At 39.0% G+C, this 24,573-nt stretch overlaps 7 protein-coding genes across 7 annotated transcripts; 3 read left to right on the top strand and 4 right to left on the bottom strand.

Annotated features, from left to right (window-relative positions):
* Positions 1–364: 364 nt before the first annotated feature.
* On the bottom strand, positions 365–1,873 carry LOC126782086 (peroxidase 9). Its single transcript, XM_050507249.1, has 4 exons — positions 1,544–1,873; positions 1,248–1,439; positions 991–1,156; positions 365–925 (listed from the first exon to the last, which is right to left on the bottom strand). Exons 1-4 carry the CDS (start codon positions 1,847–1,849, stop codon positions 513–515), a joined length of 1,077 nt encoding a protein of 358 aa, XP_050363206.1. The 5' UTR covers positions 1,850–1,873; the 3' UTR covers positions 365–512.
* Positions 1,874–2,276: 403 nt separating this feature from the next.
* On the bottom strand, positions 2,277–6,404 carry LOC126783051 (uncharacterized). Its single transcript, XM_050508433.1, has 13 exons — positions 6,030–6,404; positions 5,751–5,893; positions 5,535–5,651; positions 5,022–5,136; positions 4,706–4,843; positions 4,456–4,551; positions 4,246–4,359; positions 3,793–3,861; positions 3,548–3,618; positions 3,375–3,468; positions 2,972–3,100; positions 2,793–2,882; positions 2,277–2,663 (listed from the first exon to the last, which is right to left on the bottom strand). Exons 1-13 carry the CDS (start codon positions 6,399–6,401, stop codon positions 2,520–2,522), a joined length of 1,692 nt encoding a protein of 563 aa, XP_050364390.1. The 5' UTR covers positions 6,402–6,404; the 3' UTR covers positions 2,277–2,519.
* Positions 6,405–7,219: 815 nt separating this feature from the next.
* Positions 7,220–9,953, top strand: LOC126782621 (uncharacterized). Its single transcript, XM_050507903.1, has 9 exons — positions 7,220–7,624; positions 7,722–7,880; positions 8,003–8,086; positions 8,370–8,459; positions 8,607–8,696; positions 8,772–8,915; positions 9,110–9,217; positions 9,373–9,424; positions 9,519–9,953. Exons 1-9 carry the CDS (start codon positions 7,292–7,294, stop codon positions 9,548–9,550), a joined length of 1,092 nt encoding a protein of 363 aa, XP_050363860.1. The 5' UTR covers positions 7,220–7,291; the 3' UTR covers positions 9,551–9,953.
* A 174-nt stretch (positions 9,954–10,127) lies between these two features.
* On the bottom strand, positions 10,128–12,163 carry LOC126782620 (BEL1-like homeodomain protein 11). The gene is made up of 4 exons (XM_050507902.1): positions 11,121–12,163; positions 10,627–11,009; positions 10,468–10,528; positions 10,128–10,355 (listed from the first exon to the last, which is right to left on the bottom strand). The coding sequence occupies exons 1-4, from the start codon at positions 11,802–11,804 to the stop codon at positions 10,203–10,205; spliced, it is 1,281 nt and encodes a 426-aa protein (XP_050363859.1). The 5' UTR covers positions 11,805–12,163; the 3' UTR covers positions 10,128–10,202.
* A 1,453-nt stretch (positions 12,164–13,616) lies between these two features.
* On the bottom strand, positions 13,617–17,130 carry LOC126782619 (BEL1-like homeodomain protein 3). Its single transcript, XM_050507900.1, is given in 6 exon segments — positions 13,617–13,949; positions 13,952–14,441; positions 14,647–14,707; positions 14,811–15,187; positions 15,375–16,349; positions 16,765–17,130. Coding segments are annotated over 5 exon segments (1,818 nt in total). The 5' UTR covers positions 16,233–16,349; positions 16,765–17,130; the 3' UTR covers positions 13,617–13,917.
* Positions 17,131–18,367: 1,237 nt separating this feature from the next.
* LOC126782849 (ubiquitin-conjugating enzyme 15) lies at positions 18,368–20,985 on the top strand. The gene is made up of 6 exons (XM_050508177.1): positions 18,368–18,575; positions 18,664–18,767; positions 18,887–18,989; positions 19,264–19,327; positions 20,572–20,660; positions 20,764–20,985. Exons 1-6 carry the CDS (start codon positions 18,546–18,548, stop codon positions 20,857–20,859), a joined length of 486 nt encoding a protein of 161 aa, XP_050364134.1. The 5' UTR covers positions 18,368–18,545; the 3' UTR covers positions 20,860–20,985.
* Positions 20,986–21,601: 616 nt separating this feature from the next.
* Positions 21,602–24,466, top strand: LOC126782625 (uncharacterized). Its single transcript, XM_050507907.1, is given in 9 exon segments — positions 21,602–21,772; positions 21,855–21,922; positions 21,994–22,177; positions 22,318–22,360; positions 22,363–22,383; positions 22,447–22,591; positions 22,830–22,872; positions 23,666–23,837; positions 24,155–24,466. Coding segments are annotated over 9 exon segments (867 nt in total). The 3' UTR covers positions 24,175–24,466.
* The last annotated feature ends 107 nt before the right edge of the window (positions 24,467–24,573 follow it).

Here is a 24,573-nt window from a genome sequence, read left to right as displayed (position 1 = left end):
CATTTGATCCTCAAGAGTTCATACACGTGAAAAGGTAGTCACATTCTGAAGAGATGAAAGAAACGAATTATACTTTCTTTTCTCGTATGGGGAAAGAAAAGAATTTATACTTGGTGTGCATGAAGTTCCTGATACAGTGATACCTGAAACTGCATAACCACCAAGAGAGAAAAGGAACAATGATTAAAGATGTGTTTAACTTTCTTTGATTAAGATGTGCTTAACTTTTGGATTACAATGTGCTTAGCTTTTCTGTATTGAAAGAAAGAAAAAAAAAAAAGCCGAAAGTGGAAACTGGGAAAGTGCTTGAGGATTTGGTTTTGTTCTGCAGCTTGCTAAAGTTAAGTTACGGCTTATCTAAGTAATTAACCATAGTGGTTGGTTGAAAATTCTCATTCAATCCAAATCTCCATTGGTTTACAGGAATTGAAGTCTATAGAACACACCAAGTTAACAGTTCTGAATTATTCAGCACATAAAATTTAAGAAGCTAGTGCTTCTTAGTTAAGTACTTAATTAACTCGGCGACAGTTCTTCCTAACTTGACCCTTAAGCCCAGTAAGAGGACTTATGTTCCCCATCTTAACCATAGACTTAGCAAAGTGCTGGAAGAAGAGGCCCTCATTATCCGAAAAGCTCTTGACCAGCTCCATGGTCTTCCCCTTGTTCCCGGTGAGAAGCACTTGGTCCGAAGTAAGAAGTCCCTTTCCCAAAAGTATGAGCTTGAAGTACGTATTGTCAAATCTTGCGGGAGAAGCAAAGTCCAAGGGACTTATGTTGTTGTCACCACCTGATCTAGGGCAAACTGATTTCAAACCAAATAAGTAGGATCTTTCAAGAGTAGAGTCAGGTTGGTTGTTCCCGTTTTGGTTGTATAGCCTCTGCTTGAATGTCACACACCTTGCAATACCAATAGTATGCCCTCCTGCATGAACAAATGTTAATGAAAAAATGATATATAAACAAGGTCGGCGAGGTGAAATTCAGTACCTGAGAGTGCAACAAGGTCTACTTCATCGAGGCCTTGACGCTGGAAGAAGTTTAAGAGGGTTGAAAGAGTGGAATTTGGTGCAGGAATGTTTCTGTTCGAGCCACTTAAACTTGCAGTCGTCGAGTCCCTTCTTCCTAGTGGTAACACCCAATTCGGTCCACCACTCTGTTCATGCAAACTTGATTAGTTAGTAAAATTCTTGGATGATCAAGTTTATCAAAATTAACTGAGGCTTAGTTAATAAAAGACTGCTTACTAGTACTGTGGAGCCTCTAGCAGATAGGGCAAGAATGTCAGCACAAGAAACAGTATGAGGGCATGCTTCTTCTAACTTGGCCTTGATCTCATCTATCACTTCAAACCCTCTAAGTGAGTTCTTGTTTGGACCAGAATTCTTTTCACTCGAAACTGTCGCGCTGTCGTCCAGCAGAACAGATGCATCACAACCCTGTCGAAATATAATCTCATAAATTAGCCATACACATTTGCAATTAGTATAACAAGCAGTACTGCTACTAGAGCCAAATCATAGTGAACAATACTGATACAGACCTGAACAAAGCAATCATGGAAGTGAAGCCTAAGCAAAGAAGCAGCCACTCTTGGATTGTTTGCAATGGCCTTGTGCAACACAGACATGACAATGTCATTAGCTTGAGGGCATGAGGAGTGATAGTATTCGGGAGAAAGACCAGAGTTCCCTCCTCCACCACTGCCACTGTTTCCACCGTGACCGCCATTGCCACCGGGACTGCCCCATCCCCAGCCAAAGTTGAAACCTACCGGGTGAGCTAGGCAGAGTGTCGCTGAGTATGTTATTGCCACAAGAGCCATACAAGTTACTTTGAAGACTGCCATTGAATATTTTTCAAGATTTCTCAAGTCCAAGTTAAGTGTCTGGTTTACTATTTCGCACCATGGCAATTTATAGAGCTTGATAGATCGAGAACCAATAGAACCACTCCTCTACCAATTCCTCTCTGACATACCTAATGTGGATACACGACCCAAGAGTCCAAGAAAATGTCAAAGTATTCGTGTTTCTGCCTTTCTGGTATTACCTGCTCCGGTGCAAGTACAAGTTCTATTACATTATTTTCCATGGGCCCGAATCTTCTTCACGTCACTATTGCCATATTGGAAGACCCCTCATTCCTTATATGGGCAGGTGACTTGTTCGTTTGGTGAAATGCCAGTGCTGAACATACGAATCTGGAATAGCTTCACCTTTGAACCTGAGCCTGGAGTTTTGGAGCATCATTTTTACAGAAAATGGCAAAGATAACAACACAACAATATGAAACCGCGTATCTGGTGAATACATTCTGACATTATTGGTGTCACATTGTTGATTTTGTATAGGTGTTTGAATGCTTCAATGGTGCAAGATATTAATGATGTAACAAGAAATCAAATATGACCCTAAATGCTGTAAATTACTCCTGATAATCTATTAGACCGTCACTTGTTTAGTAACAAGATACAAGACCATGTGTACAACATTATTTACAATTTCTATCACCGGGAATCAAATATGAGACTTGGAAGCCGTATTGGATATTGCTTGTAGAAAATCAAGATTGTGTACACACAATTGCCTCAATGGTGTTAGTAGCCTGGCAAACCGTAGAGGTACGTGTGCCTTAATCAGTGTACCATGTTCAGTATATTCCTATAGATATAGAGAATGTTAGGACTTGAAAATAATATGTAATTCCAACACTTGAGAAAATTTCAGAAAAGAAGGAAAAAAAAAGATTGTAGGAAAAAAGAAAGTAATCAACATTCACCGGATACTTACTGTTTTCTCCACGATTCCAACCTTATGTATGGTACTAAGAAGCTCTCCTTGTTCAAAAGGGATCAAGGCTTCCACCCATACCATAGAATCCTGTTAAATAAAAGACATTCTGATCATTAACTTTGTATACATAGACAATACTCGAGTTGAAAATGTGACGGAGGAACAAGCACAAGTACCTTCAATGCCTCCTGGACTGCACTGCAGAAATCATTTAAGCCCTGGCCACTCAGAGCAGATATGCAAACAACATCATCTCTCTTTTCTGCTTCTTTTCTAATGCTGTCAGGATCGCTCACCTTATCAACCTGCAAAATGTAGCTATCTATCATCAAGGGTGCACATAAATTAGAGGAACTAAAGCTAGTACATTACATATACTGTAGAGAATATAATCTAGGAATTTAAAATTAACATGACAATTACCATGCCAATCATTTGTTCAGTAGTCTAAATGGAATCAACAGAATAGCTTCCCATCTAATATAATGATCTGACTACAAAAATCTTTTCGCACATTCAGCAGGTAAGGTGATGCGATACATTGTCAACTTACTGAAACACCAAAAGAATTGACTGTACCTTGTTCCACACCATCAACCTTGGTATTGCAGACACATCTAGTTCTGACAAAACTCTGTCCACAGCTTCCATCTGTTGCTCAGCCAGTGGATGACTGAAGTTGATAGCAATATAATAAGTACTCGATGTCTGTTGCCATGAATGTATCATTTTAATAGGTGGCCACTCTGTACCTGATATCAACCACATGCACCAGTAATGCTGACTCTGATATCTCCTCGAGAGTTGCTCTGAAGGCAGCAACCTGTAAGATGCAGTTGACAAAAATAAGTGAAAGAAATTATCAGCTTGACTCTGGAATTGGATTGCCATTCATCAAAAACCTTGTCTCTAGCAGTAAAGTCCAAAATGAACAAGGGGATATAATTAAACTGCACAAGTGGTGGTAACTTATCAATAAATTGGTCAAATATCTTACCACTGTAGTAGGTAACTTCTGAATGAAACCAACAGTATCTGTAAGGAGAAATTCTTTCCCATTCTTCATCTGGAAAAGATTGAAACAAGAATATAACATTCCACAAATTATTCAACATATAACATATTAAAAAGTTGCGCAGGATACTAGCATAGCAATAGGAAAACTTGAAATGATTTTACATAGATTATATGGGCATATCAATGAAGTCCTGATGTTTCTGTCGTAGAAGATACAACAATGACATAAACCCCAAAATCTGGCCTATAGGCCATTGATATTAGTTCATAAATCATAATCACGCAAAGAAACAAAGAGTATCACATCCCAATCAAGCTTTGCAATACATGCGACCTTGTGAAACTAGGTAAAGTCACTGTACTGTTCAGTAATTTAGATGGTTAAGAACTCATACTCGTGCTATATTATGAGATTCCTCGAGTGTGATCGTACCTGAACCCTTCTTGTGGTTGGATCTAGTGTTGCAAATAATTGATCCTCGGCATACACATTGGCTCCAGTCAATTGATTTAAGAGAGTACTCTTTCCAGCATTGGTGTACCCAACCTAAGTTTCCCAAAGCATTACATGTACAGCATCAACAACAGGTAGAAGTAGAACCCTCTATAAATTTTGAATCTATGATGGTACGTATTTACTTACCAAGGATACCACTGGGACTGGTACTGAACGCCGCTGATTCCGGTACTGCTTTCTATGCTTCCTAACAGAATCTAGCTCTGACTTGAGAGAACCAATCTAGCATCCCAAACATGTTTGTAGGCAAATCAATTTCAAGAGACAATTGCTTTTTTAACAGAAAAGAACCTACGGTCTAATATTGATATAGAAATAACTGTATTATTAAGACAAATCATATTGGAATAATGATGATTCGATTATGAGGCCTCACTTGAGCACGTAAGATACGTTTATCCACTTCAATTTGTTTCTCACCCATACCCTTCACTTGACCTCCTGATTGGCGCTCAAGATGCGTCCACATTTTTGTTAATCGAGGTAGCTGGTACTCCATCTGTGCCAATGCAACCTAGAAACATCACAATCATTACTGTGAGAATTCTGGAAATATAATAGTTTTAGTGATGAACAACTTAAAACACCCAAAAGGAGGTGAAACTTCCAACTATCACCAGTTCGTATTTAAGGTAGCTTTAAATGGAAATGAATAAAGTAGAACTACTAATTAAACAAGAATAATAAAGTGCCTGAAGAGCTGCTTCATGTGTTGCTGCCCGCTGGTTGAAAATATCAAGAATGAGGGCAGTGCGGTCACAAACTCTAACATCTCCACCAAAAGCCTTTTCCAAATTGCGTAATTGCCTAGAATAGTAACACTTGAATAATTAAAAAAAAACGAAAAAGAATCTCAAGAGTACAAAATGTGTGTCATCAAGGCTCATCATACCGAGCCTAATCTTTCCTACAAATTAAAAAGAAGTTGGTCATCTAAAGATCTATATAGCTGTCAAGAATATGGCATTGTTGATGATGACTAATGAGTGAAGGTTGTGTATGATAAACACATATCTGCTGATAAAATTTTATGAAGGATTCAGGATAAGCAGGTGAAATCTAAACAACTATTATATCAATGCCCAAGAAAAGACAGTTCAATTCTGGTTAAAAATCTTCTAATGCAAAATAAAATTTCGTAGAAATCTATCTCAACGGAATCACATACACGTATGAAACAACTATAATGTCATTATGTTCCATACCCTGCAGAGAGCTCATCATCAAATATCACAGTCTCAACACCCAATGCCTGAATTGCAGTCTTGATTTCTGCAACCTTGCCGGATCCAATGTACGACCTTGGATTCGGATTTGCTAGTCTGCGTTAAGTACAACACAAGCAATTTAAGCTAACTAAGCTAGGTTGAAAATAGCTATATACTAGCAACAAAACAATCTGATCATCGAGAATTACTCACTTCTGATATGTTGAACCAACAACCATTAGTCCAGCAGTATCAGCTAGCTGGGTCAGTTCATTAAGTGACTCCTCTACTCCAAACAAATCCGGCGAACTTCGTTTCAGTTCAACACCAACAATGTAGGCTTTTTCTTCAAATATCTGGGGAAAAATGTAGTATCACACATCATTTACCTAGCAAGAACAGGAAATAAATATCTTTACCTTTCTAAAAGTAAAAGAAGTAAAAAAATCCAATGCCATAGTAAACAGTTAACAGTAAAAACTAAATTTTTACCTCCTTCCCGTTCCTCAGCTTGAACCGATTCTCCAGCTCGTTCTCATCGTTCTTCTTCTTCTTCTTGTACCTCGGCGACGGCAGCAAATCCTTCTCCTCCGATTTACTCTCCGCAGCTCCATCAACCTCTCCAATTCCTTCTTCCTCAGCCTCAACCACCGCCGCGTCGTCCTCAAACGACGAGTCGTTTGGCGACACGAAGCCGACGCCGTCGGCGACGGCTCGTACGACGACGGTGGCGGAAGCGCGGGCGTCGTATTTGAGAGCGTGAGATGAAATAGGGCGGTGGCTAGGGTTGGGGAGAGGCCATGAGAGATAGGGTTGGTGGTGAAGTAGAGGTGAGGAGGGAATCAGAGTGAAGCTCATCATCATCGGACTTTGCTTCTTCGAGTTTCAATTTCCGACTCTATTTAATGGTCGTTTTTGCACTTATCTCGCGCGTTCTGCACACGACAGGTCGTGTTTTCAGTTTTTTTTTTCGTTATTTTTTTTTTGTTTAATTTTTAAAGTTTTTGATCACAAACTGATGAAAGTTGAGACTCGAGCCCTCAATGGATTTCGCCCTTTAGTATCATAGGTTATGAAAGAAAAATGCGTGACTTCCTATTTATTAAGACCTGTTGATTGTTCGATTTGAAAGACACAATGAACTATTTTTATTTCGATGTCTCGAAATAAATGTAAATGTCAATATTGATATCAATCATGTTCACATAGTCAGTAGCTGATTATGAAACTCATGCTCAATTACCATTAAATTTACATCCTCATTCATCTAAGAATGATGAGAATCTTTTTAAAGTTGAGTTATTTAGTTTTCAACCATTTGATGTAAATCCAATGATAGTTGAGTATGTATTTTATGATTAGCTACTGATCGTGTGAACGAGACTAGTATTGATATAATGCTATATCAACCACAAATTGATGAGATTTAAGAATCGAAAGTGTAAGATTCTAAAACCTCTGGAACTTGTTAGTTAAAAGTTTAAAAATGCACATTTAAAAAAAATTCAAAAGTGCACGAGCTTTAAAACCTCACAAACTTGCTGGTTAAAAGTTCGAAATGCACAAATTTATAAGCCTTTAAACCAAATGGTCAGAAACTTTATTGGAGTTTTATTTATTTAATTTTTTTTGGATATAAAAAACGACACAAAACTGATCACTACACTGGAACATAATTAAAACCCGCCGGAAAACCCGAAGGTTCAAAACCTCCACATTTTCACAGCTACACTACACAAAAAAAACGGCGTAGAATGAACTGCTTGTCGCAGGTCTCGTCATTCGCCGCAGTGTTTCTCCGGACGACAGGTCGTTCCTTTGGGACGACGGGTGCTCTGTACCAACCTTGCAACCGAAAATTGACCGTCTCCGCCGGTGTGAACCTAACCACCTTCGAATCGGCGGTTTCAAGATTCCGAACTCAGCTCTACTCGTCTCAAACCAAAGCGGCGTCGCCTCGGCCGCGGAAGAAGAAGAAGAAGTCAGCTATGGACCAGGAGAAGGACGCATTCTACGTCGTCCGGAAAGGGAACGTCATCGGCGTCTATAAGAGCTTCGCTGATTGCCAAGCTCAGCAAGGCTCGTCGGTAATTTCACTAAACCCTAAACCCTAAATTTTAAATTGAATTTTTGAAGTAAAGTTTTGATTTTTTATGATGTTTGTTTGAATTGGGTTTGTGGTAGATCCGTGATCCTCCTGTGAGTGTGTATAAAGGGTGCTCTTTAAGGAAGAAGGATGAGAAGTATCTTGCTTCTTGTGGACTTAAGAATGCACTTTATACGATTTCGGTTGAGGATATGGAAGATGGGCTTTTTGGCAAGCTTGTGGAGTGCCCTCTTCAAGTAAGCTGTTTAATTTATGAGAAATGTTTAGATTTGAGCAAAGAGGAATACTTGTTTAGGGCTTAGGCTGTAATGTACTGTGTTTCGGTGTTAATGTGATGTGATTTTGTTTGGCATTATAGGATCCGGCAGCTTCGGAAGTGGAAATGTCTGGTAAGACTGCAGCCAAAAAGAGATCCCAACAAGAGGCTGAATCAGAAAATGTGGTGAGTTTTAGAATCATAAGAACCTCCTAATGTTGTTGTTCAAGACTGTAGAGAACCGTGTATTTCTGATTAGTGAAAACTTTTATCGTGTTCTATGGCGTTGTTAGCCATGTTGTGTCGCTGTGATTTATCTTTTTCGATCTTAAGTTCATCGCTGTATGTGATGTGGCTACAACATACTGCTGTCGTTAGTTGATTATAGTATGATTCATTCCTGAAAGGATATGTGTCGATGGCCTTTCATATGGCTGCATTGAGTGTAAACAATTTCAAATGCTTGTAGGAAGTAGCTGGTTCAACTTCTATATCAGATACGCCTTCGGGAAAGCAGGCCAAGAAAAAGACTGATGTTGAAGTTCCCCCTTCCGGCCGTGTAAGTTCAAGTCCAAGTGATTATTTATCTGGAACTCTGTAATCATAATAAGAAGATGTGTTGTATGCCCCCACCTAGCCACTCTCTCTATTTAACAAAAAGGGAAAAAAGAATATAAGACTAATGTGTCCCATGCTACAATTGTAGGGCTGTACTCTTAAATTTGATGGTGCATCAAAAGGAAATCCTGGAGCAGCTGGTGCTGGAGCTGTACTGCAAGCGGATGATGGAACCTTGGTATAAACTTTATCTTGTGAGTTTTATATTTGTTCATTTGTGTCTTTTGTAGTCCTGACCATGTATTTCTTTTAGATCTGTAAACTACGTGAAGGTCTGGGTGTTGCAACCTGTAATGTTGCCGAGTACCGAGCTATTATTTTAGGGTTGAAACATGCACTGGAAAAAGGGTTTTCCAGGATTTTCGTCCAAGGTGACTCCAAACTCGTCTGCATGCAGGTTGGTTATGTAGTTTGTGTTATCTCTAATTCATGGTCTTCGATTATTGTTCTTGCATGCCTTTTCTGTTTTAAGTAATTTTCATGAACCCTTGGACCCTGTTAACAAATATATTGGTTGGCGTACTGAGATGGCATCTTAGGTAAGACAATCTCTTATTATATATTCAACTGATAAAAAGGTTACTGGTACAGGTTCAGGGTTTATGGCAGGTGAAAAACCAGAACTTGTCTACTTTGTATCAAGAAGTGAAGAAACTTAAGGATAGATTTGTTTCCTTCAAGATCAATCATGTTCTTAGGGTGAGAAAATTTACTTCTATTTGTCTCGGTATTTTTGTGGATAATCTTGTTTGTTTATTGCATGCGTGTATAAAATCTGCCTTCATATCTGTCAAGTTTACTGCCTCATTGGGGATGCTTATAACATCCTGACATGTTCTTGTATACCTGTATAGGAGAAAAATTCTGAGGCAGATACTCAAGCGAATCTGGCAATTACTCTTGCCGGTAGGACTTTTAAACTTGACTTTGCATCTATGCAAGTACTAGATCCTTGAAACGTTCAAATGAGCTAATGGCACATCTTCTCTTTAATTTGCAGATGGTCAAGTCCAGGAGGAGTGTGAGAAGTAGATAAAGGGATACAAGTTGCTGGTTATGTCCCAGGTGTGTAAATATGATATAATGAAAAACCCTGACGAGTAGAGGATTTTTTGGCTTCCCTCTTGGTATTCTGAGAATGTGGCTTGCTTGGTACATGCTACTATGTGACATCTGGGATACCACCATCAAACACCAGAAGGCAGGATTCAACACCAAAATTGAAGCTTCTGTGGTTGTAGAGCCAGGTAAACCAGGATCAAAGTGACATTCAGATTGACAAGCAACTTGCTTTTGAAAAAGAAAGATGTAGTTCATAGAGGGAATGGTAAGAGCAGAATATGTAATCTCTTACTAGCATTATTAATAGTTTTTTTCATTTTGCAATAGGTTCTTTAGGTGTTTATGTATCTTTGTTTCTCGCCTGCAGTTATCACTTTGTGATCTTCAGCATTTAGTCTTAATACAAATAATTCTACTCAATACTAACATGAGCTCCAAAATCAAATATAATTAGTAGTTCAAAGTACATGTAAACAACCCCTCGACTTTCCAAGAGTCGCTGATCAACTTCACAAAACAACCTTCTAACTCTTTCTAGGTTGGTAACTCTCAACACTGAACTCCACACTTGAAATTATTGCCAACACTTGAAAATGACAGTCCAATCTAATTCTTCTCTGCTCTAATCATCTGTGTGATCTGTGTTGCTTTCACCGGTCATGGAATTACTAGCTACTGGATTATCTTGTGAAGAATCTGCAAATTCTTCTCTGTACATTTCCTCTATCATAGGTTTCCAAAGTCGAACCCTTGCATTTATGAACCAATTTGAAACCTGAAACAGACATCGATTCCATGAACATATCGACAATGATCACAGTCAGACTAACTATATGAAATTATTACGATGATGGCATGTTATGAGATCAAGGAATAGACAGTATTACTTGGTTCTTGGACAGGCCTGTTTGTGATGCCAGCATTAGCTTCTCAGAGTCATTTGGATAACTGCACCATGAGTAAATGCACCATTACCAGTCAAGTTAATTTGAATCAAACCTCAAGGAAAGGGCAAGTTACTAATTCGATTGGGGATTATAACTTACGGATGAAGAAAGTGTTCAAAAAGCCAAGTGCGGAGAATTGCCACTGAGGTCTCAGGCAACCCTCTGATAGGTCTCCAAGCTGCTTGCCTTTGGCTATGAATAACCCCAATCTGTTGGAGCGACATTCTCTTTTGTCTACTCTCTCGATCTAGCAAGCTGAGTTGTGCTAGTCCGCTGCTCACTTTCGGAAAATCAGGCATCAACTTTCGCTTTTCTGCATATATATGTGACATTATGGCATCCCTTAAACTGCCAAAGTGCCTGGACATTGCCTTGAGAGCCAGAGCTGTGTAAGACTTGGCTGCTCCTGCACCTACTACCATCTCAAATGATTGCATCACTTCGTCCATTTGATGGTAGTACTTCTCACATCTGTCCTCAACCTGACCAAAGTAGCAAACCAAATGCATCATACATAATAGTTTAATTAAGAAAAATCATTCCAACAAATTAACTAAGAATCAAGATAATGCATAATAAACACAATGCACTACCTCTTCCAGCAAGGTGATGAGGTTTGCGATTTTCGCTTGGAATTCATGTCTGTCAGCTGATATGAGGCCATTGTTACACAACTCTGCTTTCAATTGAGAACAAAGGCTTATTGAACCTTTCCTACCTCCACCATACATCTTCCCTGCTTGTTTTTCACTGCTGATATCAACTGACTTTCCACCAACACTAACTATCTCCTCTAACAGTGACTGAGTTGGCTTCAGATATCTTGAATTCCCAATTACTGCTGCCAAAGACTGCGGATTCATCAAGCTCGAAGACGAAGCAAGCGCATTTCCCATGAACGAGTAGTCATCACTTGCATAATGAGCAGAATGTGAATTAGGAGCAAGAAACATCTGTGAGCCAAGGGACAGTGAGAGTGCTTGGTGCTGATCCATTAGAAGCCTTGTGTGGCTCATATGATCTGACCCCTCTGCTGCAACAGTTGGAGGAGCATGGAGAAGGTCTAGTGATCTAGACATTCTCTCCTCAAGAGAATGAATGCTGGGAAGTAGACCAACAGACTGAGGTAATGTGCTAGTGTTGGTTCTAAAATTAGAGTAAGCAGCACCAAGCTGGTGTTGGTTTTCCATGTGGTTTTGGGCAGCCATGGAGTCTGAGACAATGAAGTGGTGGAGAACACCTGAGGCTTGGTTTGGGGGTGAGTCTTGTGAAACCATTGGAGACCTGAAGTTGAAGGCTTAAAGGTACCAAAATTTAAAACTGCTGTCAATTAACTTGTGATACACAGCAATGGTAACATGTCTATGTCAAGTTGTAAAGGAAAGACATTAGCAAATCTAGGAATGGACAGAAGAAGAAATCAATGTGAAATAGGGAAGGTGGGTGAGACCTAGCATTCAAGAAGAAAGCTTATCTGAAAGACTGAAAACAAGGAACTTTGACCCGTTAAGATGAAAGGTGCAGTAATTAGTAATTACTGAATCAGATGCTCAAAGAGAAAACCTTTTGATGGGACAGCAGAGGAAAACCCAACCAGGTTATGAGAATGTACAAGCTGGGCTGAGATGACCCATGACAAAACTGAATTGATGATCAACAGTGAAAGGGATGAAGTGAGATGAAAACAAGATGCAAAATTGATTAATTAGATTAATGGGGCTACTAATACCAAACCTGATTGGTAGAGGAAAGAAGGAAGACCTACCTAGCTAGTTATACAAGCATGGCAAGCACCAATCTGTGAATTCAAACATTGCCTTTAATTTTGTTGAAGCAATGATTCTCTCCCTCTCTATATACATGTCTTGTCCTAACATGTACAGGTCTAATCCAAGCAGCAAGAAGCTATAAAACATAGACGTGTGCTAGTTCTTCAAAAGAAACCAAGTTAATTGGCTAAGTTAAATCTCAGAAAATGACAGGAGAAAGCTGGACCCCAAGAGCAAAAGCACCATCAAGCTTCCAGCTTTAGTTGTCCTGCAATGCAATGCTCACATTTCTTTGGGAAACTCAAAAGGAGGCTTCTTTCATCTCCCCTCTCTCTCTTCAACAGTGTATGGTGCAACATTTCACAGATTCACAGGGCAATGTCAAAAATGAATATTGTTCTATTCACTAGTCTGATACACACTGCATTCTGTAAAAGGCAGAGAAAAAAGTGTGCTGTCTTTTGCACACTCCCAGTTCTAGGATTGTCAGCTTCTGAGCCTCTAAACATATGGGAATATCAATCTTTTTTTTTTCCTGCTAGATAATGAGAGCACATTGTAATGGTTACTGAACTGTAAATGAAGGTGGGTTCTTGTGCAGCTAATTAATTGGGGATTGGGTACTAATTCTTGGTTTTCTGGGTGGGATTGATTCTATTTTTGGATGGTCTATTTGTGAATGGCTAGTAATCATTGCCATCTTTGTTCCTTTGGCCTCCTCACCAGTTGTCACTCTCTGATTCTTCTGCTTTTGTAGCTTTGCTATTCAATTGGGCCCTAAAGGCCTACAGTCCTTTCTCCTATTACTATGATTAAAGCTGTGTCTGTCTCTGTCACTCTGTCTCTCTCTCTCTCTCTCTCTCTGCAAACCCTGCATCATCAACCATCCCAGTAGATTTCAAATCTAAAATTTGCGCCAGAACTCACTACTGTTTCCCGTGATTATGCTTTGGGATAATCACCTTCCAACTCTGTCCAAAATAAAAGGGTACCCTTTTGTTTTTGGGACAATCTGGTTGCAAATGCACAAAGAGATCCATCAGAAATATCAAATCCTTGGATCAGTTGGATGCATAGTGTCACTGTCATTCTACTACTCATTCCCAAGTTCTAAAGCTTGCCACTGAGTTCTTCTTAGGGAGGGGAGAGAAGAAACAATGGTTAAAGAAGCAAACCTGAAAACATGTTAGAATGTTAGATTAACTGTCCAAAAGAAACGATTACATTGTTGAAGATTTGAGGTAAATTCTGAAGTAAACTCTTAGCTAGATGATCTTTATTCACATAAAAATAAGCACTTCTTGTATCACATCTATTTCCAAATGAGACTACTAGACATGGAGCACTTATGCATAGTGCAATGTTCAAGTACCTTATTTATGGAATGCACAAGATATTCCTTCATCTTATCTTTACAATTTTTCTTTACATATATGACTAGGACTAGGGATTCATCACCAATCTCTGTTATATTACATGTTGGTACGATACACGCATCTACATCTAATTCCGTTGCTAGCAGCTTCAATGTTCTCGAGCTATAAGCAATCGAATTCAGCACAGCTAAAGCAACAAAACAAGAATTCCCATTTATGTTCTTCAGTTTCTTCAGACTACAAAATCATGTAGCAGGTGTGAATTGCCAAACCTGTATTGCTGCTGCCCTGGTTCTCCATAGTAACAATCTAAAGACCCTTCTGGATCATTACCTCTTATTTCGGATACATTAGGTGCTGGAAATCCATCACGTTCCTCACAGTGCCGCAACTCCAATGCAAGAGAGACCTCATTACCAACTGCATTCCCCAACCCTGACATATTATATGTAGCAACTGCATTCTCGTTGGGATTCAGATAAACACTGCGGTTGTCTGCATTAAGCCTTTGATCATGATCTTGTAACTTTGTTATTCCAGACTTTGAGTCATGCAATTGGCCTGGTTCGACACTATCAGCTGTCGCAGACATCAGGCTTTCCTGTAACTCATCTCTCCTATCCTCCGATGAAAATTCAACTCTTGCTTCTTTTAGCCTATTTTCTGGTGAAGATTTTGAATCCATGTCTTCCCCAAATTCTTCTTTGTACATTTCCTCAATCATCGGCTTCCAAAGACGTACCCTTGCATTAATAAACCAATTGGCAACCTAAACAAGAATAATGTTAGGTAATTATTATTATTAAAAATTTGAAAAGAGAATAATGTAAGGTTTCACAAGTCACAGTGGATCCATGTTCACATTTTCAGCCAACTAATTATCGAATCCCAATTACAATACAAATGGATGTTAAGAAACCATTACAGAATATATAGTGGTGATCAAACTGTAAGAAAGCTATAATTGACCTTACCTGGTTTCTGGTTAACCCTGTCTGCCTTGCTAGCATAACCTTTTCAGCATCCTTTGGGTACCTGACACCAAAATTTCGAAAGAATCAGTGACATGAAGTTTGTAAAAAGTTGGGGTAACAATTTCAAGAATTCATGCAAGTGGAAAATATTTCCAGTTACATACGGGAGAAGGAAGTGTTCAAACAACCAAGCGCGAAGGATTGTGACAGAGCTTTCAGGAAGTCCCCTTTGAGGTCTCCAAGAATGTTGCATTACACCATGCTGCTGCAATGCCCTTTGCTGTCTGAGCTGCTGGTCCACGTAACGAAGGCGAGGTATTACTTCTCCTTGAGCTTCTGATGGAGCATCTTTCTCTCCCAGGCTTTTTTGTGCCGCTTGAATCTGGCCCTTGATTGCATCATGCAAACTACGAAAATGACGGGAAATAGCTTGTAGAGCTAATGCTGTATATGGTGCTGCAGCGCCATTCCCAGCAGCCTTGTCAAAAGAGGACACCACATTTTGCATTTGATGGTAGTAGTGCTTGTATCTTCGATCTACCTGCATCAAGGACATACATTTAGACATTTACTGATCTTATAAAATATGTACAGATCACCAAAAAAGAAAACTATAAGATCAGGCTAATAATTTGAATTAAACCAACTCTATCACAAACAATTTATTTGTCCTCTCAAACATATTATAATAGCAAAGTAATTTACAAATACTTAGCTATTAGTCTTACCTCATCCAACATGGACAAAAGTTTGGTCTTTTTGTTCTGCAAATCCTGCCTTTCTGCCGGTGATAACTCAACTGATGACACAGCATTTGCCTCACTACGATCGGATGACATATTTGTCCCATTGTTCTCTTTTGAGCCATCTGTTCTTTGATGTTTGTTCGATCTAGACTGATTCAAAGCCTTTCGTACATTTACCACTTCATCAAGCAATTGCTGAGCTGCCTTGAGGTACTTGGTGTTTGATAAAGAGTTGGACAAACCTGATGAGTCATACAAGTATGCTTCGGATTGCATTTCTTTGGGAACCATAGGGCACATAGGATTGGAGAGATTCTGTGTTTTGAGTGAGTCATATAGACCGGATGTCAAATTTTCAAAGTTTCTAAACAGGTCACTCTGGCTGTAATCATCACCTTTACATTGGAATTCTCCCTTCCCTAGGAATTGAGAAGTGCTCAACACCGAAGGGAGACTTGAATTCAGATACTGGTACTGAAATGAAGGAACAGAAACCGCAGGTGGAATTTGTGTGGAAAGGCTAAGAGACAATCCATGATCCTGCATACCATGTTTGCCATCAAGAGACCCTAACAATGAATCTCCACCAACACAATCTCTGACCGGGCCGCTTGTAGGTGGAATAAACATCATTTCATTCCTACCACCATCAGACTCAATGCATTTGTTTGGGGAGAAAGAGCCGCCGGGCAACACCTCGGTGTAGGATCCAGGATATGAAGCTTGATTCAAATACATCATCATGTTACTAGGCTGTTCAGGATAAGAAGCAAGCTTCTCATCCCCTGGATAGGGGGTCAACAAATTTTGGTTACTTAAATTTTGGAAATATGTAGCCATAGTCTGTTGCCTCCACTTTGTCCAAAAGCTCGACTAATCAGAACTTGAAGGCAGGATCACCAGTATGAATTGGTAATTCCCATCTATATATATTTTCAACTACTGAAGTACAGAATCCTAACACAAAAAAACAATAAACTCATCAAACACTAATGTAAAAAAAGGTCAAACTTAGCAACCACAAAGCAATCAAACAACCAGAATCAATTTATAAATCTTGAAGAACAACACACCAAATAAATCTCCTAAGCCCATGAAACCAAACTAGATGAAAATCCAAACTGAACTCAAAATCAAATCACCCATGTACTTTAACCCTTGTTTACTACTGCTAAAAAGAAAGCATCTTTAACTAATTAGACACAATCAAGCTCTTAAAGAAAGCATCTTTAACTAATCAGAGACAGAATCAACCTCGAAAAAGTCCATGACAAATAAGTCTGCTTGATCACTATCTATAACTAACAACTGAACAACACTTGAAAAGGGTAAAACAGCAACATAGAGAAAGTGTGAATTATCCAAAGAATACCTGAAACTGAAAGCAAGCTCTGGGAAATGAATTGTGTTGAGCTTAATTGAAGTAGGAAAAGTCTATGCAAGCAAAGACTATGAGACTATCTCCCAGAATCGGAGACAAACAGCAATCCCAAGAGATTTAAATTCCTTGCCAAACAAGACCAACCTCCTTATGATTGGAGCAGCGGTTACCAACTCGTTTAATAGTAATCATATAAAACTCGAAAATCCAATAATAAAAGAAATGAAGGGGGGAGAATAATCAACACCAACTTGAATATAATATTCCAATACGATACCGTTTCTCTATCTTTTTTAATAGTTTTGACCATATGCGTACGCTAACACCCTAAAAAACAAGCAAAGAGAAAGTTCCTGCAGAAGAAGAACAAGAACAAGAAGAGAAGGAAGGTGGTGATATTGGTGGTGGTGGTTGTTTGCTAAGTAGTGTTTTTTAGACGCTATTACGCTAACGGCTAACCAGTAACCACCAGCTGGTAAGTTTAGTCTTTCTGGGCTTTGTTGGGCTTAGGTTGTGTTTGCGTTGGGGCTAATTAGCTGTAGGTTGTGGAGGGAGGGAGGTAGGTAGTAGTTGAAAACGTGGACATGACGAAGTGGAAGGAGGAGTGCAAATATGGACGTGTTTAGTTAAAGACTTCACAGGTTAGTAGCTTTGTTGTCATGTCTGAAAGGGTCTGCATTACCAGCTTCTATCTATCTAGCTTATGTTTCTGTTAGACCAAACTAAACCTCACAACTCATCAAAACTTATTAGGGATTTGATTATAGCGTAAGTTTATACCTCACATTTCAAAACCCGGTGGCTTAATTCATCATGGGTATAAGGTTGGTGCCATAATCCAAATCATTGTGGATATGGATGTTGAATTTAGCATCTTGCAAATAATTGAAATTGTTGAATGAAAGAAAATTTGACGGAAACGCCGATAAATAAACGGAAAAAACGTCTATTGACATAGTTAATAACCGAAGTTGTGTTACAATGTCGCGACTCGCCAGATGTATCATCAATTATTAAGTATTTATGTACACCAAGTTTATAATTTCAATAGTTAAAAATATACTATCTTGTTGAACTCACGATAACCGAGCACTATTTTAAAACTCAAAAATTTCAAAGAAATTCAAATCATTACTCATACATCGGCAAACATCCAACGCCTTCAATTCTTCTTAATCTTTACATTGATATTGAGTTGAAGTCACAATCTTTCAATTACGAGCATCTTTTTCAAGCAAGTAATACACAATTAGACCAACCGGTATTGAAGTCGGAAACTAGCTAAAGTTAGTACTATTTTAAGTTCAACACACTATCTCGTGAGGAAGAAGACCTTTTGATCCCACTAAAAGAAACAAGAGAGAAACGATGTAACCGAAAGAGAACAAGAAGCTAAACCGGACCACCGACGATGACGAACATCACGCAACCACACAACCACCGTGGCAACTGGCAACATCGCCCACCTCCCAAAACCCCAGATATTTCCACTCTTTCACTCTTTACGCGCGTGTGATTCACCACCCAAATTTTCTTCTTTATTCCCACACACACACTCGTAGCAAAAAAAACATTAACAAAAAAAACAAAAAACCAAACAGAAAGAAAGAAAGAGAGAGATCAGTTGTGTCGCGTAAAACCACGACTTATTCTCAAATCCCATTCATTGACTAATTTTAGTTTCTCCAACATTTCCCCGATGAGAAGAACAAACTAGAACCCCCGCCGATACTCACCTCCCCGAAACGCCGCCGTTCCGCCCCTCACTCGCCATGACCAGCTCCTCTGCCGCTTCACGCAAGGTTTGTTTTTCTCTCATGGTTTTTTTTAATTCTTTTTAATCTGACTAATTCGTGTATTTATTTAATCTGACAATCTATATGTGCTTAGGCTTTGAGCAAGATTGCCTGCAATCGGCTCCAGAAGGAGCTCGTGGAGTGGCAGGTGAATCCTCCGACAGGATTCAAGCATAAGGTCACTGATAATCTTCAAAGGTTGATTCTTTTTTGTGTTTTTCTCAATTGGTCTGATCAAAGTTTTGATTTTGATTTTGATTTTTTTTTTGTGTGGAGTGATTATAATTTTGTGGTTTGGTTTTGGATTAATGGTAAAGATGGGTGATTGAAGTCGACGGAGCTCCGGGGACTCTGTATGCCAATGAAATGTATCAGCTCCAAGTTGATTTTCCTGAGCATTATCCCATGGAAGCTCCACAGGTCTATTAAAGATTCCCAAATTTGCATTAAAGATTCCGACTTTATAATACTCTAAATGTTGTGTTACCTGTTGAGTGTGTGGAAAAGAAAAGAATTGGATGAGTTGGGAATTTAGTTTTCGTGTGTGGTGGTAGAGTACTAGAATGTGGTTGTGTTAGTGTTTGAGAGTGCTTGAAGAGAAACTAAGGAGTTGAATTGTATTGTATTCGCTGCAACGTAACGGTGCCTTACTGCGTGTGATTTGTAGTTTTGATAATACGTTTTGCTCTTTCAGGTGATATTTCTCTCACCAGCTCCTCAGCATCCGCACATTTATAGCAATGGCCATATCTGCTTGGGTACCCTTTTCACTCTTTCAAGTTGTTTTCATGCTTTTACCTCTCAATTTAGTTTATAGTTATCATGCCTTTATCCTTTTTGCGGTTTGATGAAGATTGGTTTATTTGGTAAAGACACTCAAATAAGCAAGATAGTTAGGTAACTACATGTGAGTCGTTGCTTTGACTGATGTGATTGTAAGAATGATGACTGGTTGTGAGGCTGTTCGACTGTCACATCTTTTGTTGTTTACTTACAAATTAGGTAACTTCACAATAAAGTTGATTTGGTTCTATTGAATTCGTAGGCCATGCAAGTTTGGCAGTTCTCTAATCTAAGCTTGAAGAAGTTTGCCACTTGCATCTCATTGGATTATAGCACTTCTTATAATGTTTCATTTTCTTATTTTGTTCCTTTTTAATTGTTGGAGAAATTACAAGCAAGTGCAGGTCTCATACCTGAAATATTATTTCAGGATTAGACTTACAGTAGTGACTATAAAGAAAACAGTATGTATTTGGGTTCCAGCTATGCTGGAATGAGGCTGTTAAATTATAATGGGCAAGGTGTAAGCAGCCAGAGTTTGCAGTGCTCGCCCACAATCAGGTCTAGTAGCAAACTCTGAAAGTTAGGCAGATACGGGCACGGAAGTTTAACGTTTAGGTGCCGTAGATAATTGCAACTGAAATTACCGGGGCCACTTCTATTTAGGTGCCCATATATGTTTATAAAATCTACTAGACTAACTCTACCCTAAAAACCCCAAGGCATATACCAGTTCAGCCACTGATAGAGAATAATTAGTATCAATTGATTTGGTCGCTTATGAGACAAATCTTGGTACTCCAAAGGCATAAGGGGTACCAGCAAGATCTTTCATAGGTGTGTTACTGAATGAAATGCTATGAGCTTTAAAATAATTGTGTTTCGTAGACTTTGTATGTCATAAACCATGCAGTAGTACACTTTTAGTCTACAATTGTGTTAGTTTCTGGAGAAGATAAGATAACGAAAATCGACATGACTACCCTTCCGTGTTCTTCTATTATTTCCTCTGAAATATCAGCTAAGGGAAGCAGAGTTTGCTTTAAGCAACGATAACCTTCTGACTAGTTACTCCTATTTTTTAATCTTGTGTTGTCTCCTACATATTCTTGCTTCGGCGACAGAATACTTAATCCGTGTTGGTTGTTATCTGATTGCAACACTTGAGCTACTTCACTATTTCTGTGTGCACTTACCGGTTTTGATAATCATTTGGCAGATATATTGTATGACTCATGGTCTCCGGCCATGACCGTCAGTTCTATCTGTATCAGCATTCTCTCCATGTTGTCCAGTTCCCCTGCAAAGGTTTGTGTTGATTTGTTGGTGAATTGTAATTTTTGATGGTTTACTCCTTCTGTAATTTAAGTGAACTCATGACCCACTATTCATGCAATTCATCCCTTTGCAGCAACGCCCAGCAGATAATGATCGATACGTGAAGAACTGTAGGAATGGCCGATCTCCCAAGGAGACAAGGTGGTGGTTCCATGATGACAAGGTGTAACAACATAACAAATAATTGTTAACTTATGTATGAAGAAATGAGGCTCTGAGCCTGAAATACTATTTAATCAATGGCATTCAAAAGGGGAGCTGGCTGGGGCCGATGTCTCCCCCACCCTTCTATACATCTTGCCCGCAATTGCATACAAATACATATCGCTTGTGACATGTTTATTCAAATCCCAAATCGCATACAAGTTGGCATGCATGTTTCTCTGGTTGATGGGGAAAAGAGCATCAGCGAGTCTTGCACCATACCGGAAAAGCAATGCTGCAGCCATATCCGCAGTGATAGACATTTGTGTTTTCTTGCTTGTGATCAAGAAACAACTTTGCTTGTGATCAAGAAACAACTTGGTTGATCAAACAAAATTATGCCTCCACTTTTGAAGATAAATCTCCCTCCAAAGCAGATAGTATCGTCACTCGCTCTACAAATTTGAGCATAACTATAATCTCAGTGGCTGTCTATGCCCATAAATTTTTAACTTAATTTGGCGCTCGTGTAATACTCTATTCATACATTGTGGTTATGTCCTCAAAGGATTCTTAGACTCCTAGCTTCGCACAAAACGCTCCAATTATGAATTGCAGTGTGCTGCATTTGAATGTTGGGTTTGTTTCGGGGTTAGGAGCCCAAATCATCTTCACTGTATATTGGGCCTGTATACGTACATACAGCTCATTTCAGCAAAGAGATAGGTCCTCTGTTTGTCCTCTGAACACTAAATTGACTAAAACAAATGCTAACACGCCGACTTCCCTCTACGGCGGCCGCTTTCTCGCGCCGCCGGGCCGGACAAAACCTGCTTCGTACTCGGACATCTCTTCAAACACTCCCTCTTTCCCCCAATAAACTCACCCTTGTTTCTCTCTGTTCCACCGCACAACTCTCCGACTCGATCTCAAAACAAGTAATCAACACTCCACTTTCATACTACAATTTCGACAAAGATTGTACATTTCCGTAATTTCAGGTTGGTTTGTGTTTCACAGGGTGCTCTTAAACCCGGTTTATACCTGGTCGGAACTCCTATTGGTAACCTTAAAGATATTACCTTCCGGTAACTCCTTAACTGTCTTAAGCAAACCTCTTTTCTTTTTTACTTTTACTTTTTATCCGACGGTTGATTAGAAGTTCATCAATGCAGGGCTCTGCGTGTGCTGAGATTTATGGTTTTAGAGTGCAGCTGAGCTATCACAAGTTCAACGAAGCACAGAGGGAGCTGACAGTGTTGAAGAGGTTGAAGGAAGGTGAGATTGTCGCGCTTATTAGCGATGCTGGCATGCCGGGAATTTGTGATCCTGGTACTGAACTGGTGAGTGTCTTCCCCTACATTTTGCTTTGTTTGTGTTAGTTAACATCTAGGTACATCTTAGGTAGAACTTAGAAGCTTGAATTAGTATATGTTATGAAGAATGTAACTGGTGCATGTATAAATTTCGAGTCTTGATGTAGGCAAAACTTTGTGCGAATGAGAATATACCTGTTATTCCTATACCTGTACGAACGAGTTTACTTTTGGTAAGATAGACATATTCCTTGATTCTTGGTGTGACTAGTGATGTACTAGTTATACTTCTTTAGTTGGATTCCTCTCCAAACATGCTGGAACTAGAAAAGAGAGGCTAGCAGTTTCTGCAAGTGAGGCAACAACACAGATATTTTATGTTCCTCCACACAAGTTTATTTAATTCCTTGAAGAGACTTCTGCAATTCTCGGTGTTACAAGGTGCATGTTTTTCTTGCCTTCCGTAAGACACAAATGTCAAGTCTTTGCACCTTTCAACAAACCTTGCTTCACCAATCCCTGCATTGCTTTCTCACCAGCAACGCATATGCCATAATCTGGTAGTGTCTGCATCATCATCTGTAGTCTCAGATATTTAATATAAAGACTAATATTTTTGAAGTGATAGTGGCTTTTCAAGTAGATCATCGTCTAACTTTAGGTTTAATTTGCAATGCAGACAATGTGTAATAGCTCGTGAACTGACAAAAATTCATGAAGAGGTATTATATTTTTACCTCTCTCATATTGTCAGTGTTATGTTGTTTTGATGGGTTTCTTAGAACCTTAACTGTGACAAGCACTATTTAGTTGTGACTGAATTATTGAAGATGTGCGCAACTGTGATGAATCTCACAGCATCATACCTTATAGGGTTGTAAAATCAGTGTTTTGGTATCATTAAGTGCAGTACTATAGTTTCACAAGTGATTGAGAAATGAGATATTACCTGTTTCAATTGTAGTATCTGTGCTACTCTTCGGACTGTACTTGTGTTTCTTATTATTTTGTACTGCTGCAGTTTGTAGATTTGAGCAGACTAAACTACAGCATATTACACCTAAAGTTTACAAACATAATAGACGACTGATGACTCATAACAGCACTGATCATTGGTTAGTGGATAAATGGGTTGATGGGTGCGCTATCTAGGACAAAGATATCCACTGGGAAACAAGCTTGTCAACCTTGACCGATACATCTTCCAATTTCGACTGACCTATCTGCCAATTAAAGATATGAGTTGGTTCAACAGTTATTTCACCTTGTCTCTATACTATTCATTCTGTACTTCTGGATCTTTGTTTTGTCAGGCTTTTCCTGCATTCTTTGGATTTGAGCAGGATATAACCACATTAGTAACTTAGTTATATGATTAATACCTCTTCAACTGAGATTGGATATTTAGGGGAATAGCTGAGTAAATCCATTATTTAACCTTAAGATACAGAACATGTTAGAACACTGCTGCTATTGATTTCATTCTCATTTTTGGCTTATGACACGCCTCATTAGTTTTGGCGAGGTACATTGGGAGAAGCAGAAGAATGGTTTACGATCCACCAGCCAAGAGGTGAAATTACAGTGTTAATTGAAGGAAAAGAAGAAACTCCAGCTGAAGCTCCATCAGAGTCTCAGCTTGAGAATGACTTGAGAGATTTGATCTCCAATGGGCAGTCTTTCCACGGTAATGACACCTATCTTGCATTCCTTAGGAGCTCATTTGAAGCTTGTTTATACTTTTGCTACTTGATTAGAATTACTTGTTAGTGTAGTGATTTTTCCTGGTGATAGCAATCTATTATATTTTAGAAATAAGTACTAGTGACCGAAAGATCCAGTTACCACATCTTACTAAATCATTTGAAGCTCTCTCTTTTCCTGTTCACAATATAAGCATCAGAAAATTTTGAGTGATCATTAGCAGATTGGAAGTGAGTTTACTGTATATACATCTTGTTTTAATTCCATCGGACCATCTCATCATGATCCTTTGTATTCTAGGCTGTCAAATTAGTAGCTGATGGAAATCGGTGAAAAGGAAAACAATATATTCAATGGCATTGAGAAAATTCGGGAAGCAACAACTTGTTTCAGAGAGTGATCCTTCAGATCAATCGGATCTACAACAAGAGTGACCTCAGATGCTTACTGGTGTAAAAGTACAATTTGCTGAGTAACCTGTATGTCCAGTGTGCTTAACATTTCTTTTTTCCAATCTGTATGTCTCCCAGATTACAGGTGCTGGTGAAATCTCTCTGAGACTACTAATAGTCACTGTTTTACCATTTTATTCAATGATGTCTCTAATTAATTACAAGGCTGTAGTAGTTCCCATAAACTTTTTACCTAGCGGACCAATTCAGAAGGTTACAAAAATGGTAAAACAGTAAATTGCCAAACCGTTATGTTGAAGGCCCAGA

This window comes from Argentina anserina, chromosome 2 (genome assembly GCF_933775445.1).
Source record: "Argentina anserina chromosome 2, drPotAnse1.1, whole genome shotgun sequence".
Classification (NCBI taxonomy): domain Eukaryota; kingdom Viridiplantae; phylum Streptophyta; class Magnoliopsida; order Rosales; family Rosaceae; genus Argentina; species Argentina anserina.
The sequence above is the reverse complement of the archived record's forward strand: the minus strand, read 5'-3'. Positions and strand labels throughout refer to the sequence as shown.